We start from the raw sequence: 14,784 nt of genomic DNA, 5'->3' as shown, positions 1-14,784 counted from the left end.
CAGTCCCAAATCTCTTCTTTAATATGGCGCAATAAAAGAGCTACAATATCTAAGACCTAAACATAGGCCTGGGACCTACCCAAAATCAAACGTTATTATCTGGCCAGACTAACACAAGTGTTACAGTGGCACTCCCCTAGATGGGTAGAAAATTGAACACACCCTATTACAACTTTACTTATAGTCCCCTGGTTATTTATTATTTCTTATTATTTCTCCCCCTGTATCCATTATACGCTGCAAATTTGGAATTATCGCCAGCTTAAAGGGGTGGTTCACCTTTAGGTTACCTTTTAGTATGTTATAGAATGGCCAATTCTAAGCAACTTTTCCAATTGGCCTTTTTTTTTCTTTTCTATAGCTTTTTAATTGTTTGCCTTCTTCTTCTGACTCTTTCCAACTTTCAAATGGGGGTCACTGACCCCATCTATAAAAACAAATGCTCCGTAAGACTAAAAATGTATTGTTATTGCTTCTTTGTATTACTCATTTTTCTATTCAGGCCTCGCCTATTCATATTCCAGTCTCTTTTTCAAATCAATGCATGGTTGCTAGGGTAATTTGGACCCTAGCAACCAGATTGCTGAAACGGCAAACTGGAGAGCTGCTGAACGACAAACGACAGTGGGCCTAGGGGTGCCGACGATGTAAATCTGGCCCTGGCCCCATGTCAGATTTCAATATGAAATATAAAAAAATCTGTGTGATCTGGAAAAGAAAAAACATTTTCCCATGACAGTATCCGTTTCAGTCTGTTTTTCTGTCTACAGCAGAAGCCAGGCAAACTAGATCAACAACGCAACATCAACAACATTGGGAAACCATTTCAACTGAACAATGGACAGAGCTGTTTGTGAAAAAAAACCAAAATGTTAGTAAATAGGCCCCTTTTTTTCAAAGAAACAAAAGCAAAATTGAGCACATGTAGGAGAGCTGTTTACTCTTGTCTCTCCTCTGTTTTGTTTCTGTGCAAGGAGGGGGAGGAGCCGCACCCTGTGTGAGCTGACAGGAAGGAAGAGGGAGAGAGAAAGGGCTGCTGGGAGAGAGAGAGAATCAGCAGACTACAAGTACATACTCCCAGAGTTTCTGTGTGGGAAAGATAGTAAGGAACCCCAGTGGCAGAAAAGCGCGCTCTCTTTAGGGTGCGGAAGGAAAGGGGGTCCTTGTCAGGGCTCTGAAGAACAAAGCGTGCTCTTCTCAGGGCACGGAAAGCCAAAGGGAGTCCTTCTCAGGACTTTGAAGCAACTGCCACATAAGTGGGGATTCCCCTCAGCAGTTCAGAGATCATTAGCTGCATTATTCAGTGAAGTTGCTCCTGGCTGGCAGGCTACCTGTATCACTGTAATTTAAAGGAATAGTGTCCTGTCAAACGTGTATGTGTATTGCGGATCAGAGAAGTTCCCAGGGAGGGGAATTACAGTTCAGCCTGTCCTGACCTTGGGTGGAGGCACGCCATTTAAAAGTGTAACTGCTCTCCCATATAGCGGAGGCACAGGACTCCTGTAGCACCACAAACAACTAAATGTGTGCTACATATCACGCAGTAGCAGAAGTGAGTTATACACAGATTTGTGCAAATTACTTCACATATCTGGGGGTTATTTACTAATCCTCTGATTTATCTTGTAGGGCTGTTTGGAGCTAGGGTTGCCACCTTTTCTGGGAAAAAAAACACCGGCCTTCCTATATTCTTGTTGTTTTTTCCTATCAATAACATTGAAATCAAGCTTCATTTTTACCGGCCAGGCCAGTAAAATACTGGCCAGGTGGCAACCCTGCATTCGTGAAAAAAAATAGCCACATTGTTCGAGATTTATTATACCCAAGATGCTGCAAAAAGCCCTAATCTGTCATCTAGCCCTAATTCGCCATCTCAGACCTGTTGAGGTCATGTCAGTCAATGGGAGATGTCCCTATCCCAATTTCAAGATCTCAGGTCCAGAGCATTCTGGATAACAGGTCTCATCCCTGTACTGCAGTATTTAGCCTCAGCATCTGGTGACAAGTGCAGGTCTCTCTTCAAATTTGAATATTACAGGGCAGCCCTTTTGAAATAAAAAATAACAAACGTGGTATAAAAGTGATACCTTTATTGGCTAACTAATATAATCATAGCAAGCTTTCAGAACATTGTAGTGTAGATGTTCTGAAAGCTTGCTATGATTATATTACCTTTATACCGCTTTTGTTATTTTTTTTATTTCAAAAGGGTTGCCCTGTAACATTTTTACTGGCTAACACAGTACAGCAACTTTACCTGAAATTCAAATTTGAAATAATAGCACCACCTGCTGGTCAGATCTTCCAACTAGCCACAGTCAGCAGAAAATCAAATAAGTAAGCAGAGGGAAGTCTTGTGATGTTGCTCTGCTTACAGGTTTAGCACAAGCCTTTCTTCTAACCTGGGGATAATGTAAATCATTGAAACAAATAAATGTAAAATTGCTCCGAGTGCTCTTCTGCGCAAGTACAGAGATAACATAAAATTGCTTGCAGATCATGCCTGGCTGACATTAACCCTAGGATCCCGGTGCTACAACTAGTGTTGCCACCCGTCCAGTATTTTACTGGCCTAGCCCGTAAAACACCTGCCAAGGCTGGGGCCGTTATTACAAATTTACCGGCAATGTAGTTGCCGGTAGATTTGTAATACCCTTAACAAAAGCCCTTGGGCCGCCCCCAATCCGCTTGAAACAAAACTTTTCTGTGCCAGGAGCTGCCTTCTGGCCATCTTGCGACGTGGCTCGGCCAACTTTTACATCAGGACCAGCCCCTTTTACATCAGGACCAGCCCCTTTTACATCATGGCAGGGCCGGAACTAGGGGTAGGCAGAGTAGGCATGTGCCTAGGGCGCAAAGCTGGGGGGGCGCCAGGCACTTACCTGCTCTGTCGCCCACCCCATTGTCGGGTCCTGTCTCTCCCCGACTGCCATGGATATTTTTTCTTAATTGCACTTTTGCGCATGCGCGAACGTAGTTTCGCGCATGCGCGCCATAGCGCAACTTCGCATAGTTTCGCGCATGAGGGTCAAAACGCAGTTTCGCGCATGCGCACTATAACGCCGTTATGCACATGCGCACCAGAGCACACACTCAGCCGGAGCTATTGGCCAGCCAGGTTGCCTAGGGCGCCTGGCTGGGTTGGCCCGGCTCTGCATCATGGCCCCCACCACCGGCCGGTAGAAATTCTATAAAAAGGTGCCAACCCTAGCTACAAGGTAGAAGTGCAGATCAGAGCGCTAACTTGCTGCATGTTCAATCAATTCTGGAACCCTGAGTTGTATCCACTAAGCAGTAGCAAAAGTTCTCAGAAGATCACTCTTAGCCAGTTTCTTTTAATATTTTATTTATGAATTGCTGCAAGAACTACTTTAGTAATTCAGTAATTACACTTTAGTCTACTGATCTGTTCGCTCAGATGCCGACAGGAGACATTTACAGAATAATTCTCCCCTCTCCTGACATGCATCCAGTGATTCTCTGATTCACAGTAAATCTACCCCAGCAGCAGCACCATGGAAACACCATAACAACCCTATAATATCTATCTGTAATATTCAAGCAGGGTATATGAGTTCCGCCGTAATTACACAGAATCTGTTTCCTGTATTATTCATTTTCGACAAAACACCAGCGAGACGTACGCAGTGACTGTCGGACATTGCTGTTCATTAAGTAATGATGTGATCAGAAATGTCACGCCGCCCCCATGCGCAGGGATCTCCCAGCCGCAATTTCCCGTGCAGCTCAGATCATATCTGTTTCTCAACATCGTTTCTGACAGCAATTATTTCACTTTTGACAGATAAGTTCACATCTTCAGTTAAATTGTCTAGGCACTAACCAGAGTGTTTAGCATTCTAATTGCTGCAGCGGTGGAACCCCCATCCTGTACTGAACTAAGTATTCCGCTCTCACGGGATAAGAGAAATGGTTGAAATTCTGCAAAACGGCTTGCGGTGCTTCCTTCCTGGTAGTGCAGTGGGATAAATCTTATGGAGTGGGACAATTATCTGTTACATATACTACATGTTTGCAGACTAAACTTCACTAATATGTCATACAGTTTGCTGGGAGGACTGGGGATATCAATTTCTTGAAGAGCTGCAACTGGTCCCAGGGCCCTCTAGCTCTAAAGCAGTGCAGTAGTGATATACTATCATCTATCCTTTCCTCCCTTTCTCCTTTTTGTTCTCATATAGTTATGGGCATGCCCATGGTATAGCCAGGGCATCCCTAACTGCCTCCCCTTACGCCCTGCAACCACCTATGCAATACCCTTTGCCCCCTGATGGTCATAAATAAGTGTCTCTGAGACAGGAGTGTGGGTGAAGGTCGGCCACAGCTTTATTTATAATGATATCATATATCACCAGATCCTTGTCAAATCCAAAAAACACTTGCATAGTAATGACAACTGTATAACGCCTTTATTATCTTACCCCCAATGCCGGCCACTGAATGTGCAGTATCATAACCTATATCATAACCGAATAACAGGCAAAGGATCAATTAACTGCAATGCTGGGACAAATACACTTGCAATAAACTTTAGAGTAGATGAAACTGCACTCAGGAGTAGCTTTTCTTTTTTAAATAACTCATAACACTCTTTTGACTGGGTGGGAGGGAGTGGGTTGCGCCTATAGCAGTGCTGTTCGGCGCGAAGAGTGAGTCGTGGAGGAGGGGGCACCGTTCTTGTTTAAGGCGTGTACACAATGACGTTACGCGCGGTGGAAGTGGGGCAGAGAAAGCAGAAGTACTGTGACAGACCAGGTCCCCCTCCCCAGTCAGTAAGCACTCTCACTAAGCGCTTCATCGCTGCCCAGAGGTGGGATTTGTGGTGCCACCCCCCCCCCTGTCTCCATGCTCAACTTTCTGAGGTGGGGGTCCATGATGATCCTGACACTAAGTATAGTTGAGCTTAGTAACCGGACATAACCATGGTTTGATAACCGGAAATTCGGCTCTTAAAGGTAACTGCCTGAGATAAGTTTCTCAACTCACCCCTGGGGATAGCCATCAACAGTCAAACATTTGGGTTAAGAGAAGGTCCATCTTGTACCTTGGCCAAGTTGAAATGGACTTGGCGCATAGCCGGACCACAGTTAAAAGGCTGCTGCTGAAAAAAATTTATTCATTGCACAAATAGTTCCTTGGCACGAAACGAGTAAGGCCTTTAGAGAGATGTAATATTTGTACAATAAATAACTTTTTTTTAAGCACCACCCTTTTGACTGTGGTCAGGTTATGTGTCAAGCCCATTTTTATCTGGTGGTGAACTATGAATTTCTCCCGTAGATGAGGGTCTGGGACATGTGTACCTACCTAGACCAAACGTAGTGAGTCTACTGCAACATCTCCAGACATACGTATCTTTACTTTTTTGCATCCTGGTGGGCCAGTTCAACACTGCAAATGTCAACCAATGTTATTAGAGGCTATGGGAAAAGTCATTAAATTGTGTAGGTTCAATGAGAAGGCTTGGGACATTTATACAGGTACGGAATTCCAACTGAATAAGTAAAATCCTAATTAAACTTTTAGCTACATGGGGGTGCACATAATCCATTGTGGTTTCCATATGGTCATGGCCGATTCAGCCTAGCTAATGCCTCCTCCCCTTGCCTTCTTTTTAAGCAAGGTAAGTGTATGGCTCTAGTAGCAGAGAGACAATGCTATAATATAGATCTCTTGTAGGCTTCTGACTTCTTGATATGGCTCCCGCTGGCAGCATTTTTGATGATTTTTTTTATTTCGTCCTTGAAATAACCTACGTCTATATGTCTTTCTGGCAGGGGTAAGCAATGCTGAAACTCGCCAGCCAGGGAAATCTCCCAACTTCAGCCTGAACTGGATAGTGGGCAGCACCGAACCGGAAGTGATCAATGCAACAACAGGGAAAAAAAGCTGTGGCAGTTCATCAAGGCTCTGCAAGCACACGTTGTACACCCGATGGGCCAGACTTTATGGGAAGGTATGGCCAGGACTTGAGATTCATTCATTCCAACAAGGAAGTTAAATTTTCAAACAATGTTTATATATACATACAGTATGCTAATCATATAAGGCCAAGGGCGTTGATACCGATCATGGAATCCAGTAGTGTGTTCTTATTATCTTATCAGTTAGCGGCTGGTAGCTGATTTTATTATATTAGACATTTCCATTAGTAATGTGGCACAAATGACATCATTGAGCACTCCTATACTGTCAGTGATATCATCATTCATTGGCGCGTCTCTCAAGCTGCCCCAGGTGAGTAGCACAGATAAATACGTGGCTCAGGATTTAAGCAACAGGGATGTTTTATGCACTTTGCCCATATGAGAGGCTCTCACCCTGAGAGTAAGAGTCCTAGCTAGTATTATTAATGTGCATTTTAAGGGAAGTAATTAGATGGTGCTCAGTGAAAGAGCTCATTGAATTTCTGAATAAAAGCCTTTTTCCAGGCCGTGGAAGTGAGTGATTTCCATAGTTATTGACAAAATCATTTATTTTTAAGGCTAAAAGGGATTTATTGACACTTGTGATCCTATCTTTTGTTACACGGCGTAATCTATTATTTATTGTGCTCCATAATAAGTTCCATTTTGCACAGTCAATTGCAGGTAGTGTAAAGAGGGGGAAACCAATGCCATCCTCTATATCAGGGATGTTGAACTCTACAAGCCTCTGGCAATTGTTGTACTACAGTTCCCATCGACACCCATCACAGTCAGTTGGTGATCAAGGCCAGAGTTGACTCTTGAGGTGGGCAACACAGTCCTTGTAAAGAACCATTATTTAATAAAATTGTATCATTCAATGAAGGGCCTTTCAGTTGATTATGATCTAAAACTCTCACCATCATGGACAGCCTTTATCTGGGAGTTGTGTCTCAGCAACTAATTAAGAATCTTCATCTGGTCAACACTCTACTCACTCTACCTCCCTACTGTACCTGCTATGCCACATGAACTGACTTCTCCCAGAAGCTACTTAACATCTCTCCCTACCTTTAGCTGCTGCTCAGGGTGGGGGGAGGTTTACACTATGACCCCCTCGGGGAAGTTTATACCCAGTTAAAGAACTCTTTGCTCTTCTGAATTTTCTACCCCCTCATTGTCTTTGGCTTCTGCTTTCCTTCCCTAACACTATCTTCTTTGTTCTATCGTTTGAACGAGCTTCTTTCCTATTTTTATTCTTCCATTCTATTTTTCCACCGTGTTTCAGCTTTATGGTATTCCAACCTCCCAATTTCTCCTCTCCTCCTTTACTTTTTCCCTCTTCTTTCCCCTTTTCACTACTTTCTTTTTTCTTCTGTTCTCCTCATTCTGTCCTGCATTCTCTCCTTCAGTTTTTTTTCTCTCTGTTCGTATTTGCCCTCACATCTCTATCCACTTTCTCTCTCCAACTCTTCTTGCTCCCCTTACTCTCAAGAAGTCTCCTTCCAAATGTCAGTATTATGTTTACAGACTCCCTCTGCTTGTTTTCCTCCATATCCCTTGTACATGGGTTTTATTTTGCCTGTCTGTACCACCACAGTGCTCCATGCAGTTAGAAAACCACTGACTTTGGCTTCTGCTTTCCTTCTATAACATTATCTTCTTTATTATACCTTTCAATTATGTGCTTCTATCCCATTTTCTATTCTTCCATTCTGTTTTTTCACTAATTCCATTCCACCTTCATGGTATTCCAACCTTCCAATTTCTCATCTCCCCTTTACTTTTCACACTTCTCTCCCCTTTACACTACTTTTCTTCTGTTCTTCTGTCCTACCTTCTCTCCACTTCCTCTCTTCAACTCTTCTCACTACCCTTTCTCTCATGAACTCTCCTCCCACATTTATGTTTTGCTCTTCTCTTTCACCTTCTGTTCTGCCACTCATTCACTGTCTCCAGTTGACTCCTCTTCTTTCATCTTCACTGTCTGTTGAGTCACAGATTTGCATCAGTTGGGACGGGTGGCCATTTCTGTTTATTGGTCTCTGCTGTCTGACCCCACAGGGTCCACTGACATTCAGGCATAATGGGGCCCAGAATATTTGATGAATCAATTAGAACAGAAGAGGCTCACAGTGGTAGTGGAACAGGTTTTACTGGAAAAGAACATGGTTGAACTGGCTACAAGTTGAGAGAAAGAAAAAACTAGACAGACAGGTACTAGAGAAAGCAATTTCCTTCAGAACAGAATGACATATACAGTAGCAGTTCTACATGTAACAGTGCCACCTAGGGATCTCACAATAATAGTACCACCTGTACCATAACAATGGTAGCCTGTCTCACTGTAGTTACAAGTATGGCTAGACTCAGTTTAAGAAATCCTGGTCCTTGGATTCTAAAAATATAATTATGTTTATAGCAGGTTGAGACAGAGCAATCTGGTGCAATAAGGATTCTATGGAACAGTATGCAGGATTCCAGGGCCATGATTCAAAAACAGCTTTTGGGACCAGAGGGCATCTGTTGATGAACAGAAAGTTCAATATACTTTTCTGTTTAGCAATGCAGCTTGATGCCCTAAAGGTATATAGGTTTCCCATAGAACAGCTGCATATGTGCCTCACCCCATCCAAAGACCTTTCCACTGCAATAAATCCCTGTAAGAAAGTCGCCCCTCTGACGGTAGCCTTAAGCTTCACTCTGCTGACATGATTTAATTGGAGACATTAGTCTTTGCTAACAGATGCTTTTCTGCTCTGGGTACACAAAATGATGGCACAGTTTCAAAAACAACATAAAAGAAAACGAAAATTTGTCTTTCAATGACAAAAATATACCATGAATATTTCAAAAGTAAGTCCTAAATGCATATACATGCAATGAGCTGCCCAACTGAGTCAATAACACCCCCCAGTGGACACCGATGTATTAACTGTACCTGTCTACTGCTTTTGTTTTCCAGCTGAGCACAAGGATTTCGAGTCACAAGGAAACCCCGGCAGTGTATTGTGATGCCAAGCTGGCGCATCCAGTCTACCAATCGGTCAAGCAGCAAATGTTTAAAGCCATTCAGAGATCAGGACTGGGCATGTGGGTGAAAAAGCCCCCGGAACAGGATCAGTTTCTATTAACTCTGTAAATCCTGGAAACGTGTATATATATATATTGTTCCCCCTCCACCGGATTCTGCTGGACTGGCACAGTTTCTGTTCCTTCTGTGCAAATTTTGTTATTGATAAACCTCATTAGATTATTTTTTTAATTCAGACATGGAACAAATGATGTTTTGATTGTTTGCTCCTTTGAGGGAGGCAGGAGGGATAACATACACAAACAGAGAATTTCAATAGTTTCCCTCTAGTATACCTGTAGATTAACTGTGCATCAGAGCTGGGGAATTCAGTGGAGCAAACAAACCGGTATGCAGCTAATAGCCCTAAATTAATGTATTGGTTAGAAGTGGTCTGAAGTCTATAAAGAGAGAGGGCCCTTATAACTGGATGTTGATTGGATGTTGATGAAGGCTGGACCTTGATTACTGACTATTCGCATGTATCAGTGATTCTTTTGGGCCTGTGTCACATGGTGTCTTTTACTAAAGAAAGCTCAATGGTCAGTCAGATGGAGCTAACTTTGTTTTGACACAACATGGTCCACCAAGCTAATGATCTCTTTCCGTGGAGTGGCATGGTGAGACCTCTGAGCCAAATGTCACAATAATTTTTGCTCCATCTGTTGATGCAGTGGTAGGTATGACAATAGGGAACCAGTGTATGGGATACATTGGTAGAGCTTACCACTGCATACGGTGGGCCCGGGTGCACATGCCCCAGACTTTTAGCAAAGGGAGCAAACACCAGGAAACAGCAAAAGAGGCTGGCACAAGCCTGGACCACACCAAGTAGAGAAGTTTGAATCAGATGGTAAAAGTTAAAAATGTTATTATTATTAAGCTATGACTATTATTATTATTATTATTATTATTAAGCTATGACTAAGAGTCATAGTCAGGCTTTCTCTTTTTAATTATGGAAAATAAAATGTAAATTTTTAACTTTTACCATCTGACTCCAACTTCTCTACTTGGTGTGGTCCAGACTTGTGCCGGCCTCTTTTGCTGTTTCCTGATGCAGTGGTAGGGTAAGGTAATGGGCAGAGAGAGAGCCTATGGTTTGGGGATAGTTGAAGGCCTAGGACAATGTTTAACAGCAACTGAAGGGTCATGCATTGGGCCATCATATTTTGCATATAATCCTGAAGCCCCATACATCTGTTTGGCCCACCTAAGCTAAAGACAGCCCTGCCCATGTGGCATTGCCCTTACAGCACAGGATATTGCACCAAAATGCCATTTTAATTTACTGTTTAGACTTATTTATTTATTTTTTGTACAAACCTACTGTATCCACCCCTTTTACCTGTAACATTCTGCAAGAAGATGCATGTGGTTTGTGCCAGTAGTTAACTCGTTGAATAAAATATATAGAGGGGGTTTCTGCCATATAAGGTACTATTACATAGTTTTGGTCCCCAAGGAAACTTCCAACATGCAGCAAGCAGAGCAATGCTTTAGACTAGTAAAGGCAAACTCAACTCTCCTGCCCAAGGCACCCCTGGTGTGGCCGGCAGCTGGCTGTCATGGAAGGCTTAGGGTTTCAGTTCATGAGAGTTGACTGTGATGTTGTTGTGTTTGAGAATCCTTATGTTTATCAGCTTATGGTATTGATTCATGATTAGAGGAGAGGAGAATAGCAATACAGCAGGTGATTTGCATCCCCAAACAGAGATCATATACCTTTAAAAAACGCATCTAATGTTATGCATATTTATACCCTGAACAGTACAGGCATGGGACCTATTATCCAGAATGAGCTGGACCTGGGGTTTTCCGGATAACGGATCTTTCCGTAATTTGGGTCTTCATAACTTAAGTCCACTAGAAAATCATGTAAACATTAAATAAACCCAATAGGCTGGTTTTGCTTCCAATAAGGATTAATTATGTATTACTTGGGATCAAGTACGATGCACTGGTTTATTATTACAGAGAAAAAGGAAATCATTTTTGAAAATTTAAATTATTTGGATAAAATAGAGTCTATGGTAGACGGCCTTTCAGTGATTCGAAGCTTGCTGGATAAGGGGTTTCCAGATAACAGATCCCATACCTGAACTACATTATCTTTGTGCGTAAGACTCTTATTCACTCCCATATGGGGACATATGGGGCATGTGAATATATCTGCGCTCAATACCTGAAATGCGGTGCTAAATAGAAAGTGAGCAGAGTCTGGGTGGATGAGGCATGATATCAATTGATAGAGGCATGGTCTTAATCTCCCAATTTTTAAAACTAGAAATGTAGGGACTTAGGAGGCTTATGGGGGTAATGAAGGCATAGAGAGGCATAGCCTGACCCCAAAAAGAGATCAAACACCATATGGAAAGCCATCTATGGGTATGGGAATAGAAGATAAATAAGGCATAGTGAGGCATAGCCTACCAAAAAAGAGACCAAACACCATACAAACAGTCATCTTCTGGTTCCTTTGTAGCTTCCCCAAACAAAAATGTCACCCTTCTTCCATGGACATGGATCTATGAGGTTGGGTTCAGTAATTGAGATGTGTGCCATTCTTAACCCTTCACTACTAAGGAATTTACCCCAAGCTAAAACTACATACAACCGTAATCAATGTATTTATGTATATAAAGAAAATATCTTTATATAAGCCAGAGAAATTACAGATAAATTTGGTCAGGAGTACTGAAATAAAATAGAAGTAGGTGCTTGGAGAAAGAACTCACAAAGTCAAGTCCTACATGGGATATCTTGTACAGCTTCCTTTGAGAAGGACTATTGGGGACTGTCAACTTTCAGCATGATTGGGTCTATGTTCGGCATTGGTAGAGCAAAGTTATATACCAACCGTCTTTAGTAATAAAGGGGTTAAGGAGGTTTCACCGCAAATGGATATCTCCTTCCTAGATCATGTCCAACTAGAGCACCAATTTTTCATGACTTGACCTGCATACGTTCATTGCTTTAGGCGCATATTCGAGTCCAAACATCTGCTTACAAATTTTCTTTTGTATATTAAAGAGTGGAATTAAGATAACAGAGTCATCTTCAAAGCAAACAAAGACATTTTTTTCCCCTCCGATTAAACCATTTGCAATAACAGTATGAACATCCAACAAACAGATCATTTATAAATTACTCGGGTCATTGTAAAATAGTGGACTACTCAAGGGGATTCAGATAAGAGCACATTAATCCTTTAATCTCCCCATCCATTCTTGCTTGAGCTGCAATGGATTTGCTTTTTTTTGCTCTCTATTTAACTACAAGACAAATTGGTCATTTCCGCTGTCTCGGGTGTAGCGTTCGCTGCTTCCGACTGATTGTATCTTGGTGCATTTTTCTTCCTCTGTTACTGTAGAACAAAGGGGAAAACAGCTGAAAGAAAATATGCGCTCTCCTAAGAACTCTTTAAAAAACGTGCGAGGATGACAAACTGACCTGTCATGCCCAAGTCCATGGAAATGTCAAAAAGAGTAACGTGTCTCCTGTGCAATGGCCCTAAATATAATAGGGCAATAAACCTAAATGACTACCAGGGAAAAATAACGACAGGGCATCTAGGGAAAAAAAATTACAGTATTTGAAATTCTACAATGTTTATCTGTAGTTTCAAAATTAGCACAACTCAGCATCATAAATGTTGTGATGGGAAGAACTCCATGTGGTCAGGTCCTAGGCATAGCAAGCTCAAATAAAACATATTTCAGGTTATATAGTAAACTAAGCCCTAACCAAACAATGTATACATAAGTCAGTGATCTTGTAGCCATATCCACGGAAAACAATATGGAGCAGCTGATAAGACCCAACATGTCTTCAGAACTGCCCAATGGATGATCAGACCATGTCAAGTTCTTCCCTTTTCTCTGCCTGATCCAACCCAGACTCTGGCAACTTTCCAATCAGCTGACCTCCTTCAAGGTCTTGAATTTGTGGCTACGTGAAAAACATAGGAACATGGAGTTGAGATAATTTTGGGAGCATGTAATATTGGCAATTGGGAAGTAAAACAGACACCAAAAAAGTGGAATTTGAGTATAGATTGTATTCAGAAGCGCTGCCAGACTCCATATACCTACCCGTGAAAGAAACTTGATTGTGTGCGAGGCGCCAATGAAGCAGGATGTCGGGGAAACCAAACTTGAAGTAAAACGCGTTTCGTGACCAAAGTCACTTCATCAGAAGCTTCTGATGAAGTGACTTTGGTCACGAAATGCGTTAAGCTGGTTCCTCTGCCCGCAGTTTCAGATTGAGTTTTAACCTGAAGTAATAAAGATTCTACGTTTTACTTCAAGTTTGGTTTCCCCGACATCCTGCTTCATTGGCGCCTCGCACACAATCAAGTTTCTTTCACATGTGAATCGCCGCAGCCAGAGCGGATCTGTGGGAGGCGTGCTCATAGCAGGTTATACTGTTTCCCTGTCGAGTGCGGCAATGGCGTTGGCCCCTATCCGTCCATATACCTACCCACAGATTTATTTGCCCACCACTCAATGTGATCTTTGCCCAAGGGCATTTTCCCACCTTGCAGATCTCTGTCTTATCAAGCTCTGATCAGATATTGGTCAGGTAGTCCCTGTAATTAACCCTTTAATTAGTAGGCATATGATCTCTTTAAAGGGAAAAAACTGTTCATGCAATCAAATATTATATAAAATTTATAGTCTGTATCGAATATCTGCAGAACAGCATGGGGTTACCTTCACTTCGTTATTGGAATAAGTGCAGAGGGTCATGGAGAGGAAGGCGTGGTGGGTATTATGCATGGACAGGGGAGTTATATATGAATTGCCTTAGCAATCCATAGACGGCAACACATCTATGTGAACTTTAATATATTTGGCGTGCAGCAGGGTGTCTAGACTTGAAGAAATATTATGGCTCAAGTATACACTGTATCAATTAACGGAGGACAATCCTGGAATAAAGTCTATGGAATACAGTACATTTCACTGGGGATGTATTAAATGACTTTCATTTTGTACCATGAAACCAAAAAGTGTCATGAAAATGTTAGAAAATGATAAATTAGCATGAAAGGATTCTGTTTGTGTGACGCCAACCCCCCAACTAAACATTCTAGGACTCAGCTCTGGCTTTTGTCTGGACAGAACTGGAATGAATTTGTGCTGTTAGATTCACCTTTATTAACGTGCAAATGGCCTACAACAATACCGATCTCAAGACATGTACAATTTGAAGCATGGTTTTAATGGCAATACTGTACAATCCAATGTACATTTGTAAACATTTGTAAAAATTGAAAAAAAAATCCTAATAATAAATTGAATTTATGGGATGTGAGTTTGCTGCTAGGTTCAGTAAATCCTCCATCAGTGCTAAATGCTGACTGAATGGTTCTGTTCTGTAAATAAAATATAGGTTAAAAAATAAAATAAAACATGTCAAGGTGTCTGTCTGGTTACTGGGGGGGTGATAACATGACACTTGCACTGATGGGACAGAATGATACACAAAAAGTTTGGTTTGTATTTAAAGCAAACCACATATACAATTTGTTTTTCAAAATGCACATACCACTGGAAACAAATTCAGGTATTGGACATGTTATCCAGAATGCTCAGGACCTGGTGATTTCCAGAAGAGGGGACTTTCCCTAATTTGGATCCTCATAGCCTACTAAAAAAATCAAACATTATTAAAACCCAACAGGATTGTTTTGCCTCCAATAAGATTTAATTATATCTTAATTGGGATCAAGTACAAGGTAATGTTTTATTCTAAGAAAGAAAGAAAAAGGAAATCATT

The 14,784-nt window shown here is 41.7% G+C and overlaps 1 protein-coding gene across 1 annotated transcript in view; it reads left to right on the top strand.

Moving 5' to 3' along the window:
• The window catches only part of adarb2.L (adenosine deaminase, RNA-specific, B2 (inactive) L homeolog), a 415,479-nt gene extending 404,612 nt beyond the window's left edge, over window positions 1-10,867 (top strand). Inside the window, exons 9-10 of the mRNA XM_041565811.1 lie at window positions 5,799-5,977; window positions 8,893-10,867. Coding sequence (XP_041421745.1) covers window positions 5,799-5,977; window positions 8,893-9,069 — 356 coding nt within the window. The 3' untranslated portion in view covers window positions 9,070-10,867. The remainder of the gene's footprint in view (window positions 1-5,798; window positions 5,978-8,892) is intronic.
• The last annotated feature ends 3,917 nt before the right edge of the window (window positions 10,868-14,784 follow it).

This window comes from Xenopus laevis, chromosome 6L, assembly GCF_017654675.1.
Source record: "Xenopus laevis strain J_2021 chromosome 6L, Xenopus_laevis_v10.1, whole genome shotgun sequence".
In the NCBI taxonomy this organism is placed as follows: Eukaryota; Metazoa; Chordata; class Amphibia; order Anura; family Pipidae; genus Xenopus; species Xenopus laevis.
This window is presented reverse-complemented; position numbering and strand designations above follow the sequence as displayed.